Source organism: Aspergillus karnatakaensis (genome assembly GCF_047715665.1).
Source record: "Aspergillus karnatakaensis strain CBS 102800 unplaced genomic scaffold BJY04scaffold_18, whole genome shotgun sequence".
Taxonomy (NCBI): domain Eukaryota; kingdom Fungi; phylum Ascomycota; class Eurotiomycetes; order Eurotiales; family Aspergillaceae; genus Aspergillus; species Aspergillus karnatakaensis.
The window spans coordinates 107,315-134,086 of record NW_027395730.1 but is presented as its reverse complement, the minus strand read 5'-3'; the positions used below and the strand labels follow the sequence as shown (position 1 = coordinate 134,086).

The window sequence follows — 26,772 nt, the reverse complement described above, 5'->3', positions numbered from 1 at the left end:
CGAATCATGACTTCCATAGTCACATATATTATAATAGATCGCCCGGTAAGTCGTCCATAGAGGGTAGGTCACCGAACCTGAAAATACGGTCCATCTCAAGAAAGTCCTTGTTCATCAGAACCTGGGAGATAGAGATGAGTTCATCCTCACTAGCTTGGTCCTGAGGAACACGGTTATTTATGGGGTGCCAGTTCCCTACGGTATTTCTCTCATCAACAAGGTGATTGGACGAATGCTGCGATTGCTCTGCAAAGCCCAGAGACCCCGTTTGATAAACCGCCGATTGCGGGATATCTTGAGTATACACGGTACGATGATCAGCTCTATCCTGTGCATGTTCCCTGGCGAGGGCCATTATGGGCGGGGGCTCTCCTTCGAAAGTATGGCCAAGAGAGTTGGGTGGAACATCATGTAGGAAGGTGTTTCCTCCGGATGAGGCATGCATACTCCGTAGCTGTAAACAAAGCTGAGAAAAAAAGTTCAGTCCTTTGGACCGGTTTGTGTCCCATCGCCGAGACATTTCCTCTAGGCTATCTTCAAAAGATCGAAATTCAGCTGCTAGATCTGACTTGTAGTACTCTGAATGCACTACCACATACAGTGAGTCACAGTTTCACCTAAGTTCGAGGGCAATGGTCTTACTCAGCAAAGTCTTTGCGCTCACAAAAGCACATATGCCCAATTGCGGTGAAACCGGGAAAAACGGGGTCGTTTTCAAGTACTTATTGATAATGTTCGCCGTCTCGACGGCTGCTGTGTAACACGTCTCGGCACTGCAGAGACTCGGAAGTTGGATGCCTGACAGCTCTGGCCCAGGATAGGCAATCCTTTGGTGTAAAAGGATCATCGAGATATTGTGTGTAGCATTTGCTACTGTCATGTTCGGGTCCATGACACCGGGCATCGCCTCGCGGGACACACCCGAGTCTTTCCACTGCTGTGGTAAAAACATTCTCCAACTGTTCGTAAATCTATTAGTGAGGCTAAATCGTATTTTGTTCTGAGGCACTTACTGGACCAGACGTAGATCGAGCTCTTTGAATCGTGTCAACCAATTCGAAACTTCTTGGCGGTTGCTGAAATCGACATTGGGGTGCAGAAAATATGTCGTGATTTGGCTTAAAGACTCAATCGCTTCCACGAAATGGGCAAATGCGCCGACAGTCAACATATCGGCTACCCGAGACGAACCTCTCGCACTTCGCGAAGACGAAGTTTCGCCATTGGATATTCGTGAAAGACCAGGGCGGTGGTTCGGTGACATCCTGAGCATGGCAGCCATGCTGGCTCGCGACTGATCCCAGATCCCTAGGTATGGAGTTACTGCAGGTTCATTGGTATACCATTTACCCCCGCATATTGGAAGTCTTCGACAGACATCTGCAGCGGTCAGACTTGTATTCCAGCTATTCATGTTAGTTCGGATTTTCGATAAGGGAATTGGACAGGTAATTTACCCCATGACGACACTAGAAAACCTGTGGGTATTTAGCAATTTTCGCGGCGAGTTGAACCGAGGCTACTAACCTATCGAGAATGAAAATGTTCCAGAATACTCTTCTCCTCTCTTCTTCCTCCACCCATTCGATCGACGCATGCTGTGGCTTGGGTGGCGTTAGGATGGAAAATTGCAGGTGGCGTTCTTCCTCTTCGACAGATAACCCCATGTACTCAACTGTCCTGCTGAGAGAGGCTATGACTGGCCACGCTCTGTCAAGGTTTCCATCCCCTATCTATTGAATACTTTAGTACAGCCGAAGTAGATCGGAATGTATTCCGAACCCACATCTGTGAAAGCGATTATTATAAGCGCCTGTAGGTTCTCAATAGAAAGATCATCCAGCGCAGCAAGCAGAACTGTGCGTCTGAGTCGAGCAGTCTCGATCTCCACGTACTGAGCAGATAGATACTCTCCATCCTGTTTAACATAGCGAAGAGCTGCAACGGCCATGGCCTGAAGGATAAGTGTGAGTCGCCGCCGTTCTTCTTCTCTTCGGACTTTCATTCGGAACCCAGGATCCCGAATCATTGGAATCCAAGGCTGGACATGAGTGAAGTATGCATCGAGCAGCTCCTCCAGAATGGACTCTATCACTCCATTCGCCGCTGTTTCAGGAATAACATCCAATCTCTCATGAGGTCTGGATCCTTGGGTGAAGTTTGCCCCATCATGCGTTGGAAGATCATCTCGTTTCCTGCGCTTCCGGGGCCTCACATCGAGTATGTCTTCATTTTGGGGTTGAGGCCTCAATGTGGTAGACAGGTTGCGATTAAGTTGTCTCAACTCTGCGGCGAGGGATCCAAAGGCAGTTTCGTAAGGAAATGCAGGTGCTCGAGGAGGAGCCAACTCAGTTTCGAATGCATGATGGTCTTCTTGCTCCCCAGAATGCGTATTCCCAAACAAGGCTCTTTCTACCTTTTCTATATGTACTGTGAGCCGAGGCCAATTGCATCGCCTTGCTGGAGCTCATACCAAGCCGCTGGTTCAGACTTTCTACCGCGCCACTCTTTAGCCCGGGCTTGTTCCGCCGCGTCTCATATGTGCATGGAATGTCTGCATATGGTCAACATGCGCCCCGCGAAAGAAGCTTTCCAAGATCGTTCTTACGAAGACGTTCACAAGTGGCGCAAGAGGGCTTCTGTCTCGAACACTTGAGTTTGCGCTTTCTGCAGCCAGTACACGAAGGAAGTTCGGATTCAGAGCGCAAATCATCAAGTGGCTCCATCATTCCGACAAGAATTAGACATTGGGGAGACGTGCAGCAGCTCCAGGTTGGATGGAACTGGAGACTCCCAGCAGCGCTCCCGCCAAGACCTGATCACATGACTCGCTGCACAGTTCCAATAACCGTTGCCAAACAGCGATAATTGAACGTTCTATCATTTCATACGACTATCTCAACTCGGCAACCGACAACCTACTAGTTTTCAGTAACCGACCGAGGAACCACGGCTGAATTATAACCAAGAGTGTCTTTCCGGCTCGGAGCTTCTGACGGGTACTCCAGTACAACGGTACAACCACCTCGGATCGGACGGGCTATCGTCCCCGACACTTCACCCGAGATCCGCCCCACAGGTGCCCTTGGAGTTCTGGAAGATGGAGCATCACTTGCCGGTGGTTTGCGAGAGTTATGGAACTCTCAGCCGACAATGGAGACCGAGCTTCGTGAGGAAGAGGCTTCGTGGGGTCATCAACCTCCTCTGAGCCCCTCAGTTAAAAATCCTCGTCTGAAATAGGTACACCTAACCTTTCAACACCTTACGGCCCCGGATCCAGCGCCTAGAATTCATACACCAAAGCCATATACCGGATTTCAGCTTGTTTTACGAGTACTGAAGTCATAATGCTAAAACCTCAATCAAACGCTGTTCGAGAACTGGTTTCTCTAGATGGAATTTGGAACTTCGCATTAGCCCAATCCACAGACATTGAAGCAGAATCCCCGTGGGAACGACAGATACCCGCGCGCTTACAGGTCCCTGTTCCTGCGAGCTACAATGACATTTTCGTGGACCGAAAGATTCGCGACCATGTTGGGTGGGTGTTCTATCAGAGGCAAGTGACCGTTCCGCGCTTGTGGTCTGGACAACGATACTTTCTTCGCTTCGACGCTGCCACCCATCAAGGACGCGTTTACATCGATGACAAATTCCTTGTTGAGCACATTGGAGGATACACCCCGTTTGAGGCGGATATTACAGACTTGGTGAATCCGGGACAACAATTTCGCCTTACGGTGGCCGTGAACAATGAGCTCACATGGCACACAATCCCTCCAGGAAGGGTCGAGGTTCTGGAGAATGGCGACCGAAAGCAACATTACCAACACGACTTCTTCAATTATGCAGGGTTGGCCCGGTCCGTCTGGCTATATACTGTGCCCAAGACATTCATCAGCCGCATATCAGTGAACACTCGTGAAGCCGAAGAAGGACAGACTGGCATCCTGGATTACGAGGTAGAGACGAGTCAGGTTATAGACGGCCTCGGGTTTAGGGTTTCGGTTTTGGACGAAGACGAGACTCTTGTCGCGCAGTCTTGCTCCCAAAGAGGCAGTCTGGAAATTACTTCCGTTCACCTCTGGCAACCAGGAGCTGCATACTTATACCAGTTCCGTGCCGAGATCACATCCAAAGACAGTGGCGAGGCTTTGGATATATGTGATGTCTTAGTCGGTGTTCGAACAGTCAAAGTCACTGGGAATCAATTCCTTATCAACGACAAGCCTTTCTACTTCACCGGATTCGGAAAACACGAAGATACTCCAGTTCGAGGAAAAGGACATGATCCCGCCTACATGGTTCATGACTTTCAATTGATGAAGTGGATGGGTGCCAATTCCTTCAGGACATCTCACTATCCCTATGCGGAAGAGGTTTTGGAGTATGCGGACAGGCATGGTATTGTTGTCATTGACGAGACGGCTGCCGTCGGCCTCAACCTGGCTATAGTTGCTGGTGTTCTTGGACTGAAAGCGGTTCCCACTTTCTCTCCGGACACAATGAATGACAAGACTCAGGAAGCCCATGCTCAGGGTATCCGGGAGCTTGTCGCACGAGACAAGAACCATCCATCAGTGGTTATGTGGGCAATTGCCAACGAGCCTTCATCGAGCGAAGAGGGCGTACGCGAATATATGGAGCCCTTGGTAGCTCTCACTCGTGAATTGGATCCTACCCGCCCTCTGTGTTTTGCAAATGAAAACCAGGCAAATGCAGCAGCTGATTTTATCTCTGATCTGTTCGATGTTCTGTGCCTGAATCGCTACTACGGCTGGTACATCAACACTGGAAACCTGGAGGCTGCAGAGCCTGGACTGGAAAAGGACCTACGAAGCTGGCAGAGCAAATACGACAAACCTATTATCATGTCTGAGTATGGCGCAGACACCATGGCTGGTCTCCATGCGGTTGGTGATGTGCCTTGGAGTGAGGAATACCAAACTAGAATCTTGGAAATGTCTCACAGGGTGTTTGACCGTATTGACAATGTGGTGGGTGAACATGTCTGGAACTTTGCAGATTTTCAAACACCCGCGACTTTCATTTTCCGAGTTGATGGCAACAAAAAGGGTGTTTTCACTCGAGACAGAAGGCCAAAGAGCGCAGTGCAGTCTCTGAGAAAGCGATGGACAGAGCCGAAAGGCTTGAAGAATGGACGTTACCAGAATGTATTCAGCAGCTAGGCTTTCAGATCTCTGTATATCCTACGTCCAATGTCAACATGATGTGCCCTATGCTACTTGTATCGAAAACATATACTGGATCTAGGTAGGCACTAGATTTTTGATATCTCTAGATCATGAGCTACGGCATTTCTGTCTAGTACTGTAGCTCCTTCTCAAAAGCAAGACATGACCAGCAGCCTGTGGCCGGGTCATTATTGTCGGCTATTGCTTCTACCTGACGCAGACTTGGAGTACCATACAGTCCCACCCTAGGTACGCACACATGATGCCACAATCCTCGATCATGACTCTTCAACACGAAAACAACCGAAGTTTACCCGGGGGAATCTGATTGTCATGGGGTGGATTTTGTATGGTCCAGACGGTGGCCCGGGGATGGGTCTATGCTTCGGCTTGCTGAACAAGGACCGGCCGATGGCTCCCCCGGATTCCCGCTCATACCGAAAAGCTGGTTTTTCCACACTCCAACTTCCCAAACCACCTCTCGCGTGGCTGATCTAGGTACTGTGGGGTGGCCAATTAGATGGAGAAATTGCATTTTCGCTAACCTGGGGGCAAAGATTCCCCGCGATCCATTCTCCCCGACAAGGAAGGATGGGATGATACCCGTGGTGCTTGGGTTCGACTTAAATACCCCTGAGCCCAGCGCGACTTCTTTGCGGAATACCAGAAATCTTCTGTGTATAAGTCATTCTGGCATCTGTTCCTGTAAGCGGCTCTTGGAACGACACAGTGGACGTGGACAGTGGCAATATGGCACAGCAACAGACCAAGGAGGATGTCCTCCACATCGAAGAAGATGCCAAATCTCCAGACCAACAGACTACAAAGCCAACGTCGGCATTTGCTTCCCTCACACGAGCTCAGTGTGTTCGCAAGTTTTGGAGGCTCTATATTACTGGGCTTGGTGTTTCTGGGGCTGGAATGTGAGTGATTCTTGCTACCTTAGCCCTCTATACAAGATGAACACTTTCTCACGCCTTCCTGTGAATAGGTACGCCGGTTACGCAAACTCTGTCATCGGCAGCATCGTCGCCAACGAAGGCTTTATCCAGTACTTCGGTTCATCCACGGACCCCGAGACTGGGAAGCTTGCCATCGAACCGCAGCATATTTCCCTTTGGTCAGCTTGCTACTTCATCACTGCTATCCTAATCCAGACGATTGCACCTATAACAGCAGATAGGTTTGGGCGGAAGTTCAATATGTGGGGAGTGACTCTCTTTTTAACCTTAGTAAGTTGCCTTTTGTGTGCAAATGCCGGCCGCAAAACATTAACGGTACTGCAGTCAATTGTTATCCAAGTCGTGGCGCCCAACTGGTGGGTGCTTCTTATTGCCAGACTTGTTGCTGGTTGTGCGGGTGGCATGATGGGTACATCGGCGATGGTTTACATGTCAGAGATGGCCATGCCTCAATTCCGAGGTGCTCTCTTGGGCAGCTTTTCGCTCGCCTTCTCTCTTGGCCAGGTGTTCCTGGCCCTTGCGCTCAAAATCCTCGAAGAGACTAGTCCTATGGCTTTTCGCAACATTTTTTACTCCGAGTTCGTTTTTACTGGCCTTTGGCTGTTCCCGATGCTCTACCTACCCGACACACCATGTTCGTAATACCGTCCCCACTGTACAGCTGCCAACTAATAATCTGCAGCGTGGTATGCATCTAAAGGCCGCCACGACGAAGGAAAGAAGGCACTACGAAAACTTGTTGGAAACGTTGAAGGATACGACCTCGAACACGAATACTCGATCATCAAGTTTGAGATGGAAGAGTCACAGGCAATCCAGCAAAAGGCTGATAGCAAATCGGAGTGGAAAGCATTGTTCACCAGCAGAGTCAACATCAAGCGCGCCGTGATCTCTACTCTCCCATTTACGTTCCAGAATATCGTCGGTGTCCCTCTGATGTTTGGATACACCACGTACTTCTTCCAGCTAGCTGGCGTGGACGATCCTTTCCTTGGTAACATCATCAAACAGGTTGTTCTGGTCGTTGGAATCATCCTTGCATTTTATACTGTGGATAAGGTCGGGCGAAGGACTCTTGTCCTCGGAGGCGGCGCGTTAATGGCGGCTATCTGCTTGATCGTCGGAGGCCTTGGGTTTATGAAGCAGACCAGCGCTTCTGGGCAAGCTCTTGTTGCTCTTTGCTCCATTTGGGCGTTCGTGTATGCGAACTCGCTCGCGCCAATTGGTGAGATATCATGACCTGCTGTCATATTCTATTACTGACATTGTTAAAAGGCTGGATTAGTCTCGTCGAAGTATCTAGTCCGGCTCTGCGTGCCAAAACAACCTCGTTGGCTGTCACTATTCAGTATCTTACGGGCATCTTATTTGTGAGTTAGACAACCCGCTATTGTAGTCGCCACTAACATATGTAGAACTACTGTGTCCCGCTCATGCTCACGAACCAATACGCCGGCTGGGGCCAAAAGACAGGATTGTTCTTCGGTGGTATCACGATTGTATATCTGATTCCTTGCATCCTGTGGTTCCCTGAGACGAAGGGGCGCACGTATAACGAACTCGATGAGCTGTTCGAGCGTCGTATCCCTGCCTGGAAGTTCGCAACCACGAAAACATCATACCAGGAGGAGAGGGAGAATGCGCAGCAAAGGGGAGAAGCTTGAAGAAGGCATTAGTACTCAAAAAACTTCTAGAGTCATAGTACGTGCTACTGCAGGCTGTGTAGAACTACATATCTACCCGCAATCTAGACCACGAGATAGTTCTCCTAGATGAAATGGAAATGACTTCTGCATGGTCAATCAATGATCAATTTCAGACAGTATTCCAGAGTTCAATTCTGTTGTTCACATTCAAACCACAGGAATTCTGGGATCCCCCGCATCTACACTGAACGAGAGGACTACTAGCTGAGGGCACCAATCAAAGCCCACGAACTGCTGCTGAATCAGCATCCCGGGGATTGCGGGGAGAGGTGAGGTCTCCGTCTCCGTCCTCGTCATCCTGTCCAGTGTCACTTGTCCGAATCCCCTCCAAGTCTTTCTCATTCTGCTGTCTTATCTCTTATTCTGTTCTCTTTATAGCTTTCGCTTCTGTCTTCTGAGAGCTCCCGATGGATACCTCTAACCCACCGATGTAGACCCCTCAACTCGACTTCCTTTCACATTTTTGGCGCCAGCTCCTGCTTGCAATGCGAATCGGCAGGGGATGTGAGCGTTGTCGTCTTCGCCATATAAAATGCACCATTGCTGGAGGAGCCGCATCCTGTAATGAATGTTCTCGCCTGTCGCGGGCGTGTCGCCTTGACCCGCCTTTTCGCTTCAAAGCTGTCCGTCATGTTTACCAGAAAAGTCAGGGGACAGCATCCAAGTTCGAGTTGGTTTGGGACAAGAGACAGCCTTGGGTAGAAGTCCCTCACTCTCGTAAGCTCAGTAAACCCCAATTACGGACAGAAGCTAATAATTGCAGTGATGTTTGTCGAGGAGTCAGCAGAGGAGCCTGATTCGGATGCCGCACCCGACGTCAGAGAAACCAATCACTCCTCCAATTATCTTCCACCGCCGCCGCCGCCGCTTCTACCTAGCACACCCAGTCCTCACATGGGAGTCTCGCATGCTAGTATTCCTAGACATGTAATAGCCTCTCTACCCGGCTCCAGCCCAGACGACCGACGAACAGCCTCTTCGATCAGTATCTCCCCAAAGCCGGTCAGCGGTCCATCTCCATTACCCTCCGTCAGCACATGGGCAGGTCTTTCGCCCTCCCTGAGCTCTCTCAGTCCTCGCCATGGCTCTGCCGCATCTATGACTACGCGCGAGGCCTCTCTTTTGCGATCCTTCATCCAAAACCTCGCTCCCAGGGTACGTCGGCCCTCATCTAAGTAGACCGCATTACTGATAGAATAGTTCGATGTCTGCGATCAGCACTCACATTTTTCGACTGAAGTGCCCCGAAGAGCACTTCAGTATACTATGGTTCTCAAAGCAATTTTGGCCTTGTCTGCACGACACGCAGCAATTATATCCGGTTCTAATGACTGGGAAGCCTCGGAGTATCACAGCCAGTGCGTCGAGCTACTCATTCAGGCGCTTGCTGCAGCTGAAGGGTCTTACGATGGCAATCTCTTGATTACTGTAGTCATCCTGCGCATGTACGAGGAGCTTGAACGAACCACAGACGAAAAGTGCCATTGGCTAGGCTCTACGCGGCTCATGAACACAATGGCAAAGTCATCAGCATCTGGAGGCTTGGTTGAAGCCGTCAGCTGGCAATTTTTGCGACAGGCTATCTACGCCTGCCTCGTCGAGTATCAGCCTATGCAGCTCAATCTGGAGAATTATGAACATTCTTCCGTTTTTCGGCGGCGGGATGATGCAGCCTACGCCAACAGAATCATCTTTCTCTGTGCCAGAATTATTCAGCTACGATCAGGGCCTAATGCGCATAGCTTTGACGAAAGCGACTGGCAGTATCTGTCTGACTGTGTCGAGCAGTGGTACCGTGAACGACCGATTAGCTGGCAGCCATTAAAATACAAGGAAGCGAATGCTACAGAGAACAGACCTTTTCCAGAGCTTTGGCTAGTATCTCCACCAGCAGGTAATTCACCCAGACCCTCAAAAAACGATCCTGCTAATTAATGTCTAGTTGTTGGCCTACAATACTACCATGCCTCTCGCATTATTCTCGCCACTTCGCATAAGCATCAAGGAATTGTGAGCGACTACGAGCTGGCACGGTTGAGACGTCTCGCGGAGGTACAAGATCCCACTCGTCTTTGCGATCTAAACTAATTGAGAACAGCAAACCATCGCACATCATCTCATTAACGTTATCGGATTATCGCGATCGAACGAAACAGTTGACAACGCCTACTTCATGGGTTGCCACCTGTTGCATAGATGTACATTCCGATAAATGCCTATTTGGAACTTCGAGACTAACGACCCCTAGATGGATTCTGCCTCCGCCACCCAGTCGAGCATAACGGTTCCTTCGAATTTCTGCACTTTGTCGAGAAGAAAATCGGCTGGCCGACTTCATGGATTGTCCGCCAGTTAGAGACTGAGTGGAACGAACTTCGCAGCCTTGATGTCTGGAGTCCACGTTCCTGATTGACGGCTACTTGAGGGCTTTGTAAAACAATCGGCATACACGTATAGAGTTTGTTCAAGAGCCAAGATAGAATATACCCCCTAGCTATGATTTATCTACGTCACTGATGATACATGCTTAGTGATGAGACTATTATTATGTTGGAGAAAAGAACCCTGGCAGCGATAAGTTATTCCCGGGTGTAGATTAGAAATCATCTAGTTCCACCGTGCTACTTTGGAACGGGAGAACGAGAGGTTGAAGATTGAAGACCTACTCCAGCCACTGCTACCCTGCGGAGTAGCTAGTTACGGGCTAGAAAGGAGCAGATAAGTGCGACAACCCCAGTGAGAACCTGCTGAATACAAGGCTGAAAGTTCCCATTGGCCAAGAAGCCCAGAAGCCAGCAGGTAACAAGATAAATAATCAAGACAGCTCCAAGTCACGACTCAGTCACAGGTTTGAAAACATCGATGCCTGGAGTTCAGCCACCAGGGTCTGATAAAAATAGCAGAATCAGGAAATGGCCAGCTCAGATCGCAACTAGCCTGAGGCTAGTGGGGAGAACCCTGGATCGGGAGTGGTCCCTGGAGTGGGCTTTGAGGCAGTGTTTTGTCTTGCATTTTTCTCTCATCTTTTCATTTTGAACCTTCAACTTCCTGAGAAAAGGGATGTGTGGATGAGATCATGAGACTGCAACTGCCACTGAGCGGCTGGGATGGGTCCAGACGGCAGACAAGACTTTTCCCATACCCCATGCACAGAACCGTATCTCCGAATGTGTCGAGAACGTGGGCAAAGGCGACAAGCAAGCCAAGCGAACTAAACCCTTAGTTTGCTCCATCATTCGGCTTCATCTTAAAACCTCGGGGTCCCTCGGTTTGAAGAGTTTCCAGCCATCGCCATCCGATTGACTCTTTCTTGCTTGTGTTCATCGATGATGCTGTCGCCATCTTGTTGATTTTGATACCCGGTGCTACTCCGATGACCGACGTATACTAGTTTTCTATCTATAACTTACCTTTACCGCAATGATACCCTTTCTATTGCTCACCCTTGCCCTTGAGGGCATTCGGCCCGTCGCGGCCCAATGTACGACTGTCCCGATCCACCTCACCTGTCCCAGTCTCAATCCAAATACTAACACCTCCAGGCTCCGACGTAACGATAACCACCCAATCCGATGCGGACAGCGCATTCAACAACTGCAACGACGTCCAGGGTAGTGTGACAATTTCCTCCTCCGCATCCGGCTCTCTGGACCTCGATGGGCTCAAGAACATCAGCGGCGACCTTATCGTGCAAGACACAGGCCTTGTTGGCTTTAACCTCCCGGAAATTGAGAATATCCGCGGTTCCGTGACGGTAAGCGGCAATGAGCAGCTTACAAGAATGGGGTTGGGAAAGGTGGCGAACATCGGCGGAGATCTGAATGTGCAAGGGAACAATGCGCTTGTTGACATAAACATGGATGATTTGGAGAGGGTAAATGGGGGGATGCATCTTGATGGCGGTTTCAACACGTATGCTTACAGGTTTCCCTTCCTTAGCCAACCAGATGGCTAATGTTTTGTATGCAGGCTCTCCTTCGAACAGCTCGAGCGCGTGGGCGAGCAATCTGAGATCATAGCGACTGGGTCCGCAGGCTGTGCCGGTATTGACGCCCTTCACGAAGCGGGAAGCGAAGAAGAAGATGGGCCGGTGTTCCAAAATTCGTATACATGCCAGACGACAAGTGCGGCGCCCTCCTCAACCTCGACCTCAACAACATCTACTACATCAACAACCTCACCAACAACAACCGAAACACCCGCAGACTCTACCTCCACCCCCAACCCAGATGGCGACTCTGGTGACTCGGGCCTTAGCGGTGGCGCAATCGCCGGTATCGTCGTCGGCGTCGTCGTTGGTGTACTTATCATCATCGCGCTAGCGTGGCTGTTCCTCCGCGAGAGGAAGAAGAACCGTCTTGTAAACGCTGCTGCTGCGGGAGCCGCTGGTGCAGCTAGCGGCGCGCTAGCGGGGAGCAACAGGGACGAGGAGAAACAGCCCTCGAATATATCCGAGGCGACGAGTCCAACGACCTCTTCTGCTGCGCCCGTCGCTGCTGCCGCGGCTCCTACCGCAGCAGCAGGAGGAATCCCGCGCCGCCCGGTCTCGACTTCAACGGCTACCGCATCTTCACCAACAACCACTGACATTTCTTCTGGCCTGCCGTCATCGTTGACGGCGGGCTCAACGAACCCTTCTTCAATGCCAGTTCCCACATCCCTGATATCAGGATTAAATGGTCCGGCCGTCCCACCTGGCGGGGGTGGAGGGGATGCTCCCCGCGGTCCAGGAGGCGACAACCTATTCTTTACCACAAATCCGGTAGTCGGGCGGCCGCCGCCTCGCAGAAGACCTTCAGAGTCTGATGTGCCGATGCTGGATAGCGAGAATGTGCACGAGGTTTCCGGGGTGGAAAGGCCGAGGGAGGAGCGGATTGGTGAACGGGTTGTTGGGGAGGGGACCGTGTTTGAGTTGGATGGGGGCTTTGAGGGCGCAAGGCACCAGAGGGCGATTCGGGGGGAGGGGGATGGCAATGAGAACGGCGCGAGTGGGACTGCTTAATTGATGATACCTAAATGTTTTTCTGTTATGAGCTATATCCATGTGTTAGTTTTCTTTTCTTGTACATGATGAATGACAGGACATACCTTGAGTGATCAACCTGTTATATTATAGAAAGGTTATCGAGAGATTACAGTCAAAGGCCGTCGTCAAAATGAGAGCACTCAATTTAGCTATTAGGCAGGGCCAAGTATAAACTATCTAACTGTAAAAAAAAGCATGGGTATACCAACAACCGCTATCCAAGTCAAATCATTCTCACATTCCTCATGCATCTGAATTGCATCAACCTAATCCACCGACACCAACACCGTGTCATGCAATGGTCGTGATATTATAAAACATACCAAGTCAAGCTAATCCAACCACGCAATCAAAGCTTTAAAGATGTGAACGTGGGTATGGAAAGAAGAAGAAGAATAAGAAAAGTCAAAGTCAAGGTAAAAATAAAGAAATTGCGTCAATCGTCTATATTACGTAGGGGTAGTTGCATGTATTTTATGCGGCGGCGGCGCGCACTGCCTGCAGTGTCTCGCCGGTCCCTGCTAGTGGTCCGCACCATCCGTATACGTCGCAACGGCATTGTTCGTATCGGGGGCAGCTGTAGACACTCGTTAGTCACACAGTAGCATGCAAGAAATGAGACAAAGGGCATACTATATCTCCTCCATCCCAAAAATGATATGCCAGATCTTTTCATATACCCAGCCAACCCCAAAGCTGTCGGTGCGCTCTGTTTCCGCCGCCCATTTCAGCATGCGCTCGTAGTCCTTCCGCGGCCGCTGCAGGATGCGCTCGCGACTTACGGCGAACTGGCCGCAGCAGACATTGCCAATGTGTTCTGGGACTTGATCGGCGCCAACGTCAAAGATGTCTTGATAGACCTCCGGAAAGAATGCGCGAATGTCCTTCTTCTCGATATCGATATCTGTTGGATTCCACGGGTGCACGCTGGTGGGGCAGCCGGGGTTATGCTCGCAGCGAAGATTAACATAGCCCATCGCATCGACCGCATCAAGACGGAGGTTGCGCAGAGCCGGGCTCGTAAAGGGGCCGAAAAGGTCGTTGTGCCATTGGTTTATATTCGAGTGGATGAAGATCGAGTACGGCGGAAGCTTGTCGTAATGATCAACTATATAAGAGAGGTAAGCCGCGGCTTCGCGGCCTCGATTCGTGCGCGGGAGGAGCAGGCGGGGATCTGGTTTGTCGTCGGTGCTGTAGATGAAGGGGATCGTGCCGGGGCCACTGTCGCACAAGACAAATTAGCCAACAAAGCAGCGCGTACGCTAAGACTGACGGGACAACGCACGCCTCTTTGCAGTACTCCAGAAGCCACTGCAGATCTTCTGTCTGTGTAGCGGCTAATACCAGTCCGATTTGGCTGGCATTGCTATAGGAGGATGTGATTTCCGAAAGCTGGCGGATGACTTGGTCGTGGAGCGATTCTCTTGCTGCGATCGACGTCAGCGTTACCCACCGCTATGGATGGCTACCACGCAAACAAACCTCGACGACCCGGTGTAGGAAACGAGCCCCCGCCATATACAAACAGCATCAGACAGCTCAACAGCAGAGCCAGAAACGTTAAGCCTGTGGTTCGGGGAGCAGGCCACCGAAAGAGTCGCCGCTTGGGCATTAGGGCGGACTTCTCCAGGGTGGAGGCAGCTGCAGACGGCGCGGGAGATTGAACGATATATATAGATGTATATATATATATATGAGTGAGACAAGCAGAAAGGGGCGAGAATCGAGGAGGTCCCAAGAATAAGAGTAATTGATACATGAACGAAAGATGAAGTGAAATTGGCGAAGACAAATGGTGGTCGTCACTAACCCAGTCCGGGAGGGTGAACACATCGACGGACGTACGTAAGCAGCAAGCTTGGAATGCAAAACTTTGGGATCTCGGCAGGGTTGCTGCAATTTAAGGGGCAGAGGGATCCAATGAGATTGCTACCTTTTCCATCTCTAATCCACTTATGGTTATTGCGAGCTTGCTGGTTGGCAGCCACAGATGCTAGCACTCTGCACACATCTGCCGCCATCCTTCTTCCGCCCTAGCTGCTGCTCGGCATTCTAGGCGTGGGCCTTTATCTAGCAAGCTTTTGGAATTCAATCCGAACTATCAAGTCCTTAGAGTAACTGCTTTTTAGGCGATCTGTCGTGAATAGCTCACACGGACTCTGGGGGAAAAAAAAAAAAACAGCACCCTAGGAGCAGGATCAGTATCCTGGTGTGGTTCCCGCCAGCAGGTAGCTCGTCCGCATGCGCCAAGGATCAAGCCATCCAGGATCAGCCTTGTCGGGGCCAAAATCCTTGCAGAAATCAAGGATGATGCCAGCCATTTCTCAACTTCGAGCACACCACAACAAATTGTCAGGGAGAGTATGGGCTGGCTTAAAGGAGATAGGTAACCCCCAATGCTTCAAGTGTTCAATTTGCTCCTAACCGTCCAGGTTGACTCAGTTTTCTCTGTTATTGCTTGCACGTGCTCACTTTCCTAAAAGGCGTGCTATCTATTTGTGACAGACTAGCACTTCACCTCCACCACTCTCAATCTTATTGAAAACGACAGTAGAACTCACAATTAAACATTATACCATACAGCTATTGGTATATTATTGTTCATACCTGGGATTCGGAGTAGAGTTTGTTGACGTCACAGCTGGGTCTACCCCAGAGTACGGGGTATATCATCTGGGGTCAACCCAGTGGAGTACTAAACTATCTTCTTAAACACCAGAGACGTCTAGCAAGCTATCACACCATCAGCAGGAGCTTCTTTCGGGGGTCACGCTCATGGGGGCCCTCAAGTACTTGGAGGCTATGTTACTGCTATATCCAATAAATGCCAACTGCTCTTGCATGTCGAAGACCTGGCATAGAGAAATAGGATTGGTGAAGACCAAGACTTGGAGTCCAACAGAAACATTGCTCAAACATAGACATCAGATTACACCTTGCGCTTTACCAGCCTTGAGGCAAGGCAATGACACCTTGAGTAGAACACCTACAAGATGACGAGTCGATCGATGTCATTGAAGAGCAATACCCCTGGTTCGTGCATAGGATGCTGAGTTAGGCATATTGGCTAGCGCGAATGATGCTTTACGCCCCCTGCATGATGTCGAGAGCTTTGCAGACAGGCGGCACATGGCTCTATTTTCTCATACTCAAGAGAAAAATATGCTCAATAGATCAATGATTAAAGCTGTTGAGGAGCCCGACCAATCATAAGTTCTAATCGGTTTGATCCAAGTCCAAAATACCCTCCTGGACTTACTACTAGCAGCGCTTGCAAGGGGCCTGGCTGCAGTGCTAGCAAGAACCGGCCCGGCATTTCATTCGGCACCTTCCCGATACCGAGAAATGAAAGAACTTCTGGGATGCTGTAGCCTGTAAGGCATAAGTAAGACGCAAAAGCACGCTTTTTATACCTAGCAGATCGCTTCCGCAGCAGGGCCCTGGTCCAGGGGTTCTAACTTCTTGATTCAGTTCACAGGTTCCAGAACAGCTGGTTTCGCTCGTCGAACTGCCTCCAACCTCTTCATTTGCTTCTCCTGTCTCCAGAAGAGTCGCGTCAAGTTACCCAAGGTTGCGTGGGGTTGCGTGGGATGAGGAGGGGCATGGAAGTTGACCGAAGGACAGGGGACAGGATCAGAAGGTCTAGCCGCGCAGAGAACCTTGCAGGCCGAAAGGGACGAAATTAACCGCTTGCAAAGAATCGGGCATAGTCCGAGAATAAAACCGAAGGGTTGATTGGACATGGTAATTATCCGTGCGGGAAAATCCAGTGTCCACGAATCCACGATGCGGGAGGATTTCCCCATTGAGACAGCCCGACGCCTTTTCCCCACGGAGGAGAGTCAACCGAATCAACCGACTGACATCACCAACACCATAAATGGCAATTATTGCATACAGAACCTCTTAACATACCCCGCCGAGGGGTAGCTGGCCTTGGTAACTAGTAGCAATCTGGACGACACGTGTTGCTCTCGTTTGTTGTTGATCGGAACATCAATACCACGAGCACGAGCACGAGCGCGATGCTCTTGATTACCCCACCGGAGTAGCTCACGCTTCGCCCTTTTATTCCCCCTCCTCCCCTCCCCCAAGCTTCTTCTCTCTTCTCATTTCTCCTGTTCATTGACTTCCATCTGTCTCATCTTTCATCCATCATCTCGCACAATGTCTCTCGGCAAGAAGGTTACCCTCAACTCCGGTGCCCAGATCCCGTATGAACCCCCCAGACTCTTCATTTGCTGACACTAGCTGACCATCCCCAGCCAGCTGGGATTCGGTACCTGGCAGTCCGCCCCCGGTCAGGTCGGCGAGGCCGTCTACCAGGCCCTGAAGGTCGGATACCGCCACCTAGATCTGGCCACCATCTACGAGAACCAGCGCGAGGTTGCCGAGGGCATCAAGCGCGCTTACAAGGACATCCCTGGCCTCAAGCGCGAGGACATCTTTATCGTACGCCTGCCGGACCTTCTGTCCAATTGTCTGCTTTTGACTAATGAAAACAGACATCCAAGCTCTGGAACACTCAGCACGACCCCGCTGTCGTTGAGAAGGCTCTGGACGAGTGTCTCGCTGAGCTCGAGCTCGAGTACCTCGACCTGTACCTTGTCCACTGGCCCGTTGCTTTCAAGACTGGCGAGAACTACTTCCCTCTCGATGAGTCAAGCAACCACCCTGACAAGGACGTCCTTATCGAGGACAACATCTCCATCGTCGACACCTGGAAGGCCGTGACCAAGCTCCCCAAGGAGAAGGCCCGCACCGTCGGTGTCTCCAACCACACTGTCGAGCACCTCGAGGCCATCATCAACGCCACCGGTGTTGTGCCTGCTGTCAACCAGATCGAGCGCCACCCTGTCCTCCAGAGCCCCGAGCTCATCAAGTACGCTGCTGAGAAGAACATCCACATTACCGCTTACTCTGTACGTCTCCTTTTTCTCTTCATTTATGTGAAGATTTGCTGACAACAAATCAGGCCTTTGGCAACAACGCCTTCGACGTTCCCCTCCTCGTCGCCCACCCCGACGTCAAGGCCGTCGCTGAGCAGGTCGGCCAGCGCCTCGGCAAGACCGTCTCCCCCGCCCAGGTTATCCTCGCCTGGTCTCAGGTCGGCGGCCACTCCGTCATCCCCAAGTCCGTCACCGCTTCGCGTATCGCCGAGAACTTCCAGGAGATCGAGCTCACCGAGGACGAGATTGCCAAGGTCAACAAGCTTGGTGACAACCGCCGCCGCTACAACACTCCTTTCGTTGCCAACAAGCCCCGCTGGCCCATCAACATCTTCGGCGAGGAGGAGGAGAAGCCTGCTGCCCACAAGGTTATTGTTTAGATTGATGGTGCTGGCCACTGATATGTATATATGACGATCTAAGATATGGATAAAATGAGATGAACACGATGATCAAACAAGCATGCCTGCTGTATGCATATGTATTAGCATAATAGTTTGCAGATCCTACTTGTAGAAACGATCCAAGCTGTATACAGCATGATCTTCTAAATGGTACAAATGATTTTCCCCTTCGTCTGGTTGCTCTCCATCAACTTGTGCGCTTCCACCACATCCTCCCAAGAGAATACTTTCTCAACGAAGACCTTAAACTCCCCAGTCTTCAGCTTCTCCAGCGCATTCTCCACAACCGTATCCCTCAACTTCCTCTGATACCCCTCATCCCGAGATCGCAGCGTACTTCCCTCAAACCGCACCCTCTTCCTAAGGAAGTACGAAATATCAACGGGTCCTTCAACCTTCACACCACCCAAGAACGCAAGATTCACAATCCGACCGTCCAGCGCCGCACTCTTTAGATTATCCTGGAAATACCCAGCGCCGATATAGTCGACGATAACATCGACGCCCTTCCCACCCGTGGCTTTACTCAATTCTTCAGCCCAGTTCTGGGTGCGGTAGTTGAACCCCGCTGTCGCGCCGAGCTGCTTCACGCAGAAGTCAATTTTCTCGTCGGACCCCGCGGTCACGTAAATTGCGGAAGCGCCGGCGGCCTTTGCGAGTTGGATTCCGGCGATGGAGACGGAGGAGGCGCCGGCGTGCCAGAGGACGGAGTTGCCTTTTTGGAATGCGCCGACGAGGTGAAGGGCTTGCGTTGCTGTTATCCAGGTCTAGAAGAGTGAAAAATTGTTGGCACCGGTATTAAAGAAGTGTAGAAGAGGGGCGATGGACTTACCTCGGGAATTCCCGCAGCCTCCTCCCAGCCGATCTCCTTGGGCTTGTGGATCAGCATCCCCGTTGAGACGGCAATATACTCTGCGTAGGCGCCTCCATACGCTAACCCGAAGACCTCATCGCCGACCTTGAAGTCGTCTTTGCATCCTTCCCCGAGTTCGGAGATCGTTCCGGAGAATTCGACGCCGAGTGTTGAGGGGGCTTGGGGTGGAACAGGGTATTGACCTTCGCGCTGGAGAAGGTCCATGCGGTTGAGACCGAAGGCTTTGACTTTTACCAATGCTTGCGAGGGTTGGACTTCGGGGAGGGGGATTGTGTCGATGTAGAGGGCATCGGCGGGGCCCGAGTTGTTTTTGATTGCTTGATTCTGTTAATATTATTGGAGTGCGGGGGACAAAAGGGGCGGCATACCGACTGCGCGCATGGTCTTCTGGGAGGGCATCTTTGCTATTATGACTGAGTGCTTCAATTGAGTATGAGGAGGAGAGAAGTTGGAATAAAATGAGGAGAGAAAAGAAGACGAGGCGGGGGTATGATGTCGTTGATCGATAAGGATGATTGATAAGCAGGTGGAGGTGGGGTTGGATCTTCTGAGGTCCTCTTCCAATCCTTGTGGCTTGCTTCGTCTTCAGGAACTTGTTCGTATATTATCTAGAGTCGAATCAATCTTGTACAGGCCAAGAGATTTAGTTCCGAGTTTCCGAGTAATCATCTTCGAGGGTCAACCCTACACTTTCAACAACAGACCGCTCAATTTGGGCGTCCCTGGCTCGTCCTTACAACCACGAGTCTTACCACCCATCATGCGAGCAAGGGATAAAAAAAGGTCAAACAAATGGCCAACGAACCTGCACTGGAGGATCGCCATGTGCTCTTTCGTGGAGGGAGATACGATATACCTGAAGTACGGTTACGGTTCTTTGGTGTTTCTTCTGGTTTTTGATTCCCGTGTCAAGAGGGGGGTTGTTCAATACTCAGGGAGATTCACGGATGGGGTGTAGAAGCGCATGATTTATTTCAGAGAACCAATACGTCTCGTTTGAGAGGATACAGGGAGGGAGATTGTACTTGTAACTCAGCCAACCCAGTTGATATACTATGATGTAGGAAAGGCGATAGATAAAGTTGGACCCACCCTGGCTTACTTTCTGCACAGAATCCTTGTCAGCACTAACTGTTTAACTCGCATAAACTATGCGCTAGATGTCTACCTATCTCTTTGGATGGTCATTCTTTCTTCAAGACACAAGACCTGAACCATCTGAACCATCTACTCGCCTCATCGAAGCAATCGAAACATGAGAAGTGGATCAGACTTACAAATCTCGGACACTTTCAACAAAGTAGTGGAGCTCTCGGAGGTTGATGTCACCGACTCTTCATCTAGCAATATAATGGCGGCCATCCGTACAACTCCGAACAGCCATATCCAAGCCAATATACCCCTTGAATTGTTCAATCACCACCAGAACAACCGCCAGAATGCCTTCCTCCAACCAATGGATTCTCAACTCCAAGCCCACAGACCTCCCAACTCTTGAAGGTCCCTCCCCGACCTTCAAGCTGACCTCCACCGACATTCCGTCCCCGTCCTCCTCGCAAGCCCTCCTCAAGACCATCATGCTCTCCAACGATCCCGCCCAACGAACCTGGATCGTCCCCAATGCCGACCCCGAGCGCCTCTACGCACCCCCCGTTGCCGAAGGCGCCCCCATGTCCGCTTTTGGCCTTGCCGAAGTCGTCGAGACCGGGTCTCCCGACCAACTCCCCAAGGGCAGTATCGTGCTCGCGTCAACAAACTGGACCGAGTACTCAGTTCACGAGATCAAGGGGCTGCAGGTCATTAAGCCCATTGAAGGCCTCGATCTGGGTCACTTCCTTGGTGCATTTGGTTTCACCGGGCTGACGGCATACTACGGAATCAAGGTGGTTGCTGGAGCCACGAAGGAGGATACAGTTGTTGTTAGCGGTGCTGCGGGCGCAACGGGGAGCATGGTCGTGCAGATCGCGAAGAAGATTCTTGGGTGTAAGCGGGTATGTATGGTCCTAACCATCAAAGAAGTTAGTGGCTGATTGGAGCAGGTGATCGGTATTGCAGGCACAGATGAGAAGTGCCGCTGGGTTGAGAAGCTCGGTGCCGATGTTTGCATCAACTACAAGAAGGACTCTTTTGAGCAGGATCTCATCAAGCAGACTGAAGGTTTCGTCGAGGTTTACTTCGGTATGTCGACTACCTGCTTCTATCATGGGAATTGTGACTGACTAGAGCTTCTAGACAACGTCGGTGGCAGCATTCTCGATCTCATGCTTACCCGCATGAAGCGCAACGGACGCATTGCTGCTTGGTATGTTTCTCGTCTCTTCTATTTCTCTGTATTCATGAGGTACTAACGGTCTCCAGTGGAACGATCTCAAACTATAACCGCCCCGACCCCATCGATCTCAAGAACTTCTTCGTACGCCCTTCCCCCTCACGCTACTAACCTGACAATACAACAACCCACTAACCCTGCAGCAGGAAGTCATCTCCATGCGCCTACACATCAACGGTTTCATCGTCCTCGACTACATCCACAAATTCTCCGACGTCGTTGCGGAACTCACTCAGGCCTGGAAGGAGGGCAAGATCATCGTCGATGAGTCTATGCAGACGGTGGTCGAGGCAAAGTTCGAGGACGTCCCGAATGTGTGGATGAAGCTGTTTGAGGGCGGGAACACCGGCAAGCTCTGCACGAAAATTGTGTCTTGATTTACTGGGCTATAGTAACGATATGCTTTGTGTACGATAACTATAAGATAGATATGAAACCGAATAGATTTTGTTATAATTTTATCCCCGAGGCTCTAATACTCCGTCGTGGAGTCGGGTAGCAAGATGGCGCTGGCCAATGCACATGCCGGATCCATGCTGCCAGGATGTTGGCCTCCGAACCGTGGGAATCACCGTATAATCTCGGCGTATGTCCCTGTGGTTTCCACCTTACTTGGACCTCGAAGACTCCCCAAAGTGCGCAAGAGCAAATTTCAAAGCCGCATGTCCCGCTATTGCGCCCGTCGCATGCAGCGCAAGCGCATCCCAGATGTGCTGGTTATGAGCTTCCTCGATCTTAGTTCTACCATCCAGTGCAGCGCGGATGACTTCCCTTGCCATACTAACGCCGTCAATCTGGACGCGCTTGTTTCGAAACAGATTTGGTTTGATATTTTGTGGATGAGAATTGGATGAGTGGGATGAGTGCGGCAAGAAGGGGGAAAGAAGGGGGAAAGAAGGCGGGGTTTATACTCTTGGGTCGACTATATTAGAGAGGTACGACCAGCTTCCATCGAGGTTCTGAGGTTCACAGGCTTTCTTATTCTGTCTTTTACAACTGTACCTAGGTATGGAGTAGACATGGGTGAGATGAAATTACTTAAGTAAGGCTCGCTATGTCTACCCTTCATGGCTGATGCATCTACGGACCGATCGATTGACTTTCTCCAATATGGAGTCCACGGGAACTTTGTCCCCATAACCGTAGGATGGACGGAGAAGAGAAGAAGAGAAGAGCTGCACTAGTTCGTGCTGCTTACAGAGGGGATGTCGCGAAAGCCGAGATGCAACTCGAGGAGGATTCTTTGTCCAAGAAATGATCATAACGACCGCCGGATCTCGGCGAGACCAAAAGGGTTGCATCTACCGCTCCTTGCTGGTCGGGCCAATCTAGAACCTCCACAGGCGCCGAGGGCTGCGTGTCAGCAAACTGACCAACAACTTATTAAACTGATGATTCCGGTTAAGCAGACACAACGGGGAGCAGAGTTTAAATACGAAGGCCCCTTTAGCTTGCTGACATGTTACGTGATGGATGTTCAAGCATGACTAAGGGCTTTAAATACATCTCCACCAAACCCTCAAATACCACATAGTTTCCCTATTCAGTGAGGCGCTTCAAGCCGGAGCTTACGGTCTTTGGAGTGCTTTCAGCCATGAAAAACATGTCGCCCGTCCTTCCCATCTCCTCCAGCTTCTGGCGTCCAGGCCAGAGCAAGCTCGCCGGGTCCAACGGCGTCGTCCCCTTTGCTGGTCGTATCGGTGCCAACCAAGAGTTCTCAATCCATGAGGATAGTTCTTCGCAGAGAGAGCTGCTTGAGAAGGTCCCTGATGCGGCGCCATGGATTCCGTTGAAGGATGCGTTGTCGATGCGGCCTATTCTGCAGCCCGAGCTGTGGAAGGGAGCCGTTGTTGAAGCCATCGGTTCGGTCATCATCTCTTTGGAATGCACTGTGCTAACAATCTTATACAGGCAGTTGTCTCTTCACATTCTTAAGCATCTTTGTGTCCGTCGGGTTAAACAATATGGTCGGGTAGGCATACGATTGCTCCAATCACCAGTTAAACTGACCTGACTCTTGTCTAGCGCATTCGACTCCGGCCCTCTCGTACCAGGCCTCGTGGGCGCTGGCACAGTAGTCGTGGCTCTCCCCCTGTTCGTCTACTCGATGGGTCCTGTTTCCGGTGCCCACATCAACCCCATGATCACCATCGCGACCTTCTTTGGCCGACTGGCCACCCTACCGCGTGCCATCCTCTACCTCTCATTTCAAACCTTTGGTGCCGCGGTCAGCGGCTGGATATTAAGAGAAAGCTTCGGTACCCGATCGGTAAGCATGTCCATTCAGTTGCCCCTGAGCCTGTTGTAGAGAATCTCTAGCTAACATACTACATGGGTACAGTTCCAAGTCCCGGGCTGCTTCCTCGACACAAACACCATGACCCTGCGTAGGGCATTCACAATCGAATTTGTGACGGACTTTGCGCTCATCTTCTTCTCCTTTGCCGTGGGTCTGGATCCGCGCCAGAGAGACGTCTACGGGCCTGCTCTAGGGCCGATTCTCATCGGTTTCGCCGTTGCAATGTGCGCTTTCTTCACGGGAATCACCATTCCGGGATACGGTGGATTCTGTACGTCTACCTCTTTTGATCTCTCTGGCATAATACTTGTGTGCTGACAGTTACTACAGCAGGAAATCCCGGTCGTTGCTTCGCAGCCATGGTCGGATCGCATTTCGAGAGTTATCACTGGATCCATTGGGTCGGGCCGCTGGCGGCGTCGATGGCGCACGGGGTGCTGTATTACCTCCTGCCTCCTTCAACAAACACGAGACCTGGCGTGACCCCGGATTGCAATTCCTAGATTGGTCTTGGGTCTCGGTCTGCGGTGGAAACTTCTACCGGGGGAAAAGTGTGTAAGCTATGGTTTAGCAATTTTGGAGTTATTGAGGATCGTGATGGGTAATTTGTCCACGGCTATAGTTTTCTGGGATTAGCGTTGGGTTATAATATAGGACAATATAATAGATATTTTAGCCATTGCATTATCTTGACGGAACCATTCACGCGCTCTCTCTTCGTAACGCCCCCTATCGCACGGTGAGCCCAACAGGGGCTGTCCCAGAATAACATCATCTTACAGTAGCATCTGACTATATTCAGATTCCGCCCCTCAAGCAGCTCCTTCCTAAGGTCAATGGAAACGGCAGATCAGAATCTAGGATCCTAGCTCATTGATATGAGCATAACCAGCATCTACTAGATGTTCTTCTGAGCTAAGTTTAGGGTACAACAGCGAGCTTTCGGACACAGGAATTGCGCACCGAACCTTCCAGCTCTGCATCAACTGTTCAACTTGCCCTTGTTAGGAGAAGCAGGAAAAAGGCCAGAGGACTCGAGCCGCTCTAAACTACCAGCTTATATAACGTTCCGCAGAGATATACTGATTACTGATCTGCTTGTTAGGGCGCCGGAAGGAAAAGCTTCTTCTGATATGTCAGCCAACGGTATTTTCTGATTAGTTGATTTAAACAATCTAGGGCTGATGCTGCAGAACCTTCTTCAAACCTAATCTTTACTTCGCTTTGTGGACGCTAATAAAGCAGATAAAGATATGGGGATCCAAGTCTGAGCGCGCTCAACGAATCGATATTCATATCCGAGAGTTGCAAGAAGGAATGCCATCTTTTTAATTGGAACAACGCAGCCAGAATCTCTTCCATTCAGCCCTGAGTATAGCTCTAGAAAGGATCTTCATAATACCTCCTACACTAGTTTACGAATCCTCCTGAACTCGAGCTGTATAAAAGCCAAGACTATCTACTTGAGCATTGTATCCAAGATAAAGAAGTGTATTCCCAACTTTAAACTATTTGCTAGCTAGCTAAGTACTTCCTGTCTGCGACATTTTCCTATCTCTATCATCAACACCTTTTTGGAACCCTCCACCCCAAGTCATTAACCATTACTGTATCCATGTGTCAATCTATATTTCAAAATCAAAACTTCTTCAAGAGGCTCTCCGCTCTCAGCTCCGAGAATTGGCAAGGCCAATCTAGACAGCAGGGATAAGCACCTTCTCAACGTCCGCAAGGGTACCGTTGACAATGGCAGCAGCGTGGTGGCGGGCAACAAGGCCGTAAGCGAACTGGTAACTATTCGGATTGTTAGTGACTTATTTCCAGATATTCTGGGGAGGGAAAAAACTAACCGGTCAATGAAGGGAAGGAGCTCGTTGAGGCCAGGAACACGGCGCCAGTCGCGCATGAGATCGCAGACGATGGCGAAGAAGCCCATGAGAGTGACACCGGCCTTCTCCATGCGGCGGTTGGCGTCCTCGGCGAGGCGGATGTCGAAGGTTCCGCTGGCTTCGGTGTTGGCATAGACTTCGTAGCCTTCATCGACGAGGGAAAGGGCAAGGAAAGCGGTGCCTGTTTTCATTAGTATCCATCCCGTTTGAACTATAAAACGCTGACCAGGGAGATGCAGGTACTCACAAACTTCAGTGACAATGCCACCGACGATGAGCTGCTTGCGGCCGGTAGCCTTGACAGCGTTGCGGAACTCCTCGTTGTCCCAGGCGTTGACCTCACCCTGGCGGCGGACAACGGTGACATTGGGGTACATGTCGAGGATCTCCTTGAGCATCTGGCCGTTGGGGCCCTCGTCGGAGGAGGTGGTCATGACAACGGGAATGTCAAAGGCCTTGCCGATGGCGGCGTGGCCGAGCATGTTGTTGCGGAAGTCGTTGGTGTTGTAGTCACGAACGACCTGAGCGAGGCCGACCTGGTGGTCGATGATGAGGAGGGCCTGCACTTTGTTAGAGAGAATGCTTTCGGAGGGTTGACATGGTTACATACAGCATTGTCCTTCTCGATCCTGTTCCAGGCGTTGACGGAGGTGGACACGGCGAGGACGAGGCCGGCCTGGAGAGCTTGAATGAAGCGCATCTTGCTGGTTGTTTCTGACGAAGTGGTTGAACTTGTTAAAAAACGGAGAAGATTGTCGGGTTGAGAAGGCTGTTGCTTTCCTTTGCTCTGCTTTGCTGCTTGCTGCTGAAGAACCTCTCAACCTCGCCGTCCTCGCCTGGTATTTATACCTCTCCCATCTTGCCGTCGTCTCTCATTATCTCCATCTATCTCCATCTTCAGCGTGCCTTTGTCCGTTTACTCAAGCATGAATCATCCAGCTTTGGCCATGCAGATGCTACACTGTACATATCCCGTCTGACAAAGCCATGTCAAAGCCAGATCGCGTAGATTAAACGGCCAATAGTGGCGGGCGGTTCGGGGCGCTGAAGTTGTCATAGTCCACATGGACCCGCCAGGCGCGTTTTAAGCCAGCCTTAGGGTGAATTCGGAGCCTTGGCGGATGCGGATCGGAGATTTC

The 26,772-nt window shown here is 50.8% G+C and overlaps 11 protein-coding genes across 11 annotated transcripts; 7 read left to right on the top strand and 4 right to left on the bottom strand.

Moving 5' to 3' along the window:
- Nucleotides 1-28: 28 nt before the first annotated feature.
- BJY04DRAFT_217075 (Zn(II)2Cys6 transcription factor) lies at nucleotides 29-2,726 on the bottom strand (the record flags this gene model as incomplete). The annotated part of the gene is made up of 8 exons (XM_073715936.1): nucleotides 29-588; nucleotides 643-959; nucleotides 1,014-1,406; nucleotides 1,458-1,478; nucleotides 1,528-1,733; nucleotides 1,787-2,421; nucleotides 2,474-2,554; nucleotides 2,609-2,726. The coding sequence occupies 8 exons, from the start codon at nucleotides 2,724-2,726 to the stop codon at nucleotides 29-31; spliced, it is 2,331 nt and encodes a 776-aa protein (XP_073572392.1).
- A 176-nt stretch (nucleotides 2,727-2,902) lies between these two features.
- On the top strand, nucleotides 2,903-5,238 carry BJY04DRAFT_37156 (beta-glucuronidase). The gene has a single exon (XM_073720229.1). The coding sequence runs from the start codon at nucleotides 3,348-3,350 to the stop codon at nucleotides 5,187-5,189; it is 1,842 nt and encodes a 613-aa protein (XP_073572391.1). The 5' UTR covers nucleotides 2,903-3,347; the 3' UTR covers nucleotides 5,190-5,238.
- Nucleotides 5,239-5,945: 707 nt separating this feature from the next.
- On the top strand, nucleotides 5,946-7,821 carry BJY04DRAFT_206840 (general substrate transporter; the record flags this gene model as incomplete). Its single annotated transcript, XM_073713769.1, has 6 exons — nucleotides 5,946-6,118; nucleotides 6,187-6,427; nucleotides 6,482-6,791; nucleotides 6,840-7,382; nucleotides 7,433-7,527; nucleotides 7,573-7,821. The coding sequence occupies 6 exons, from the start codon at nucleotides 5,946-5,948 to the stop codon at nucleotides 7,819-7,821; spliced, it is 1,611 nt and encodes a 536-aa protein (XP_073572390.1).
- Nucleotides 7,822-8,348: 527 nt separating this feature from the next.
- On the top strand, nucleotides 8,349-10,272 carry BJY04DRAFT_206839 (uncharacterized protein; the record flags this gene model as incomplete). The annotated part of the gene is made up of 6 exons (XM_073713768.1): nucleotides 8,349-8,580; nucleotides 8,627-9,018; nucleotides 9,064-9,757; nucleotides 9,806-9,915; nucleotides 9,962-10,061; nucleotides 10,112-10,272. The coding sequence occupies 6 exons, from the start codon at nucleotides 8,349-8,351 to the stop codon at nucleotides 10,270-10,272; spliced, it is 1,689 nt and encodes a 562-aa protein (XP_073572389.1).
- A 470-nt stretch (nucleotides 10,273-10,742) lies between these two features.
- Nucleotides 10,743-12,965, top strand: BJY04DRAFT_186440 (putative GPI-anchored cell wall protein Pst1). Its single transcript, XM_073710904.1, has 3 exons — nucleotides 10,743-11,344; nucleotides 11,406-11,775; nucleotides 11,833-12,965. The coding sequence occupies exons 1-3, from the start codon at nucleotides 11,284-11,286 to the stop codon at nucleotides 12,863-12,865; spliced, it is 1,464 nt and encodes a 487-aa protein (XP_073572388.1). The 5' UTR covers nucleotides 10,743-11,283; the 3' UTR covers nucleotides 12,866-12,965.
- Nucleotides 12,966-13,363: 398 nt separating this feature from the next.
- BJY04DRAFT_217070 (DUF3431 domain-containing protein) lies at nucleotides 13,364-14,501 on the bottom strand (the record flags this gene model as incomplete). The annotated part of the gene is made up of 4 exons (XM_073715935.1): nucleotides 13,364-13,466; nucleotides 13,523-14,110; nucleotides 14,175-14,316; nucleotides 14,372-14,501. 4 exons carry the CDS (start codon nucleotides 14,499-14,501, stop codon nucleotides 13,364-13,366), a joined length of 963 nt encoding a protein of 320 aa, XP_073572387.1.
- Nucleotides 14,502-16,750: 2,249 nt separating this feature from the next.
- On the top strand, nucleotides 16,751-18,301 carry akr1 (putative aldehyde reductase (AKR1)). Its single transcript, XM_073710903.1, has 4 exons — nucleotides 16,751-17,103; nucleotides 17,155-17,341; nucleotides 17,395-17,811; nucleotides 17,865-18,301. Exons 1-4 carry the CDS (start codon nucleotides 17,057-17,059, stop codon nucleotides 18,216-18,218), a joined length of 1,005 nt encoding a protein of 334 aa, XP_073572386.1. The 5' UTR covers nucleotides 16,751-17,056; the 3' UTR covers nucleotides 18,219-18,301.
- Nucleotides 18,302-19,658, bottom strand: BJY04DRAFT_186436 (NAD(P)H-quinone oxidoreductase). The gene is made up of 3 exons (XM_073710902.1): nucleotides 19,485-19,658; nucleotides 19,075-19,433; nucleotides 18,302-19,009 (listed from the first exon to the last, which is right to left on the bottom strand). The coding sequence occupies exons 1-3, from the start codon at nucleotides 19,513-19,515 to the stop codon at nucleotides 18,386-18,388; spliced, it is 1,014 nt and encodes a 337-aa protein (XP_073572385.1). The 5' UTR covers nucleotides 19,516-19,658; the 3' UTR covers nucleotides 18,302-18,385.
- An 860-nt stretch (nucleotides 19,659-20,518) lies between these two features.
- BJY04DRAFT_226970 (MDR family NADP-dependent oxidoreductase) lies at nucleotides 20,519-21,822 on the top strand (the record flags this gene model as incomplete). Its single annotated transcript, XM_073718530.1, has 5 exons — nucleotides 20,519-21,107; nucleotides 21,156-21,294; nucleotides 21,349-21,418; nucleotides 21,475-21,529; nucleotides 21,592-21,822. The coding sequence occupies exons 1-5, from the start codon at nucleotides 20,556-20,558 to the stop codon at nucleotides 21,820-21,822; spliced, it is 1,047 nt and encodes a 348-aa protein (XP_073572384.1). The 5' UTR covers nucleotides 20,519-20,555.
- A 1,226-nt stretch (nucleotides 21,823-23,048) lies between these two features.
- BJY04DRAFT_217066 (aquaporin-like protein) lies at nucleotides 23,049-24,247 on the top strand (the record flags this gene model as incomplete). Its single annotated transcript, XM_073715934.1, has 5 exons — nucleotides 23,049-23,307; nucleotides 23,357-23,417; nucleotides 23,471-23,714; nucleotides 23,787-24,015; nucleotides 24,075-24,247. The coding sequence occupies 5 exons, from the start codon at nucleotides 23,049-23,051 to the stop codon at nucleotides 24,245-24,247; spliced, it is 966 nt and encodes a 321-aa protein (XP_073572383.1).
- A 994-nt stretch (nucleotides 24,248-25,241) lies between these two features.
- On the bottom strand, nucleotides 25,242-26,566 carry BJY04DRAFT_186431 (Isochorismatase-like protein). Its single transcript, XM_073710901.1, has 4 exons — nucleotides 26,244-26,566; nucleotides 25,881-26,193; nucleotides 25,595-25,814; nucleotides 25,242-25,538 (listed from the first exon to the last, which is right to left on the bottom strand). The coding sequence occupies exons 1-4, from the start codon at nucleotides 26,331-26,333 to the stop codon at nucleotides 25,439-25,441; spliced, it is 723 nt and encodes a 240-aa protein (XP_073572382.1). The 5' UTR covers nucleotides 26,334-26,566; the 3' UTR covers nucleotides 25,242-25,438.
- Between the last annotated feature and the right edge of the window lie 206 nt (nucleotides 26,567-26,772).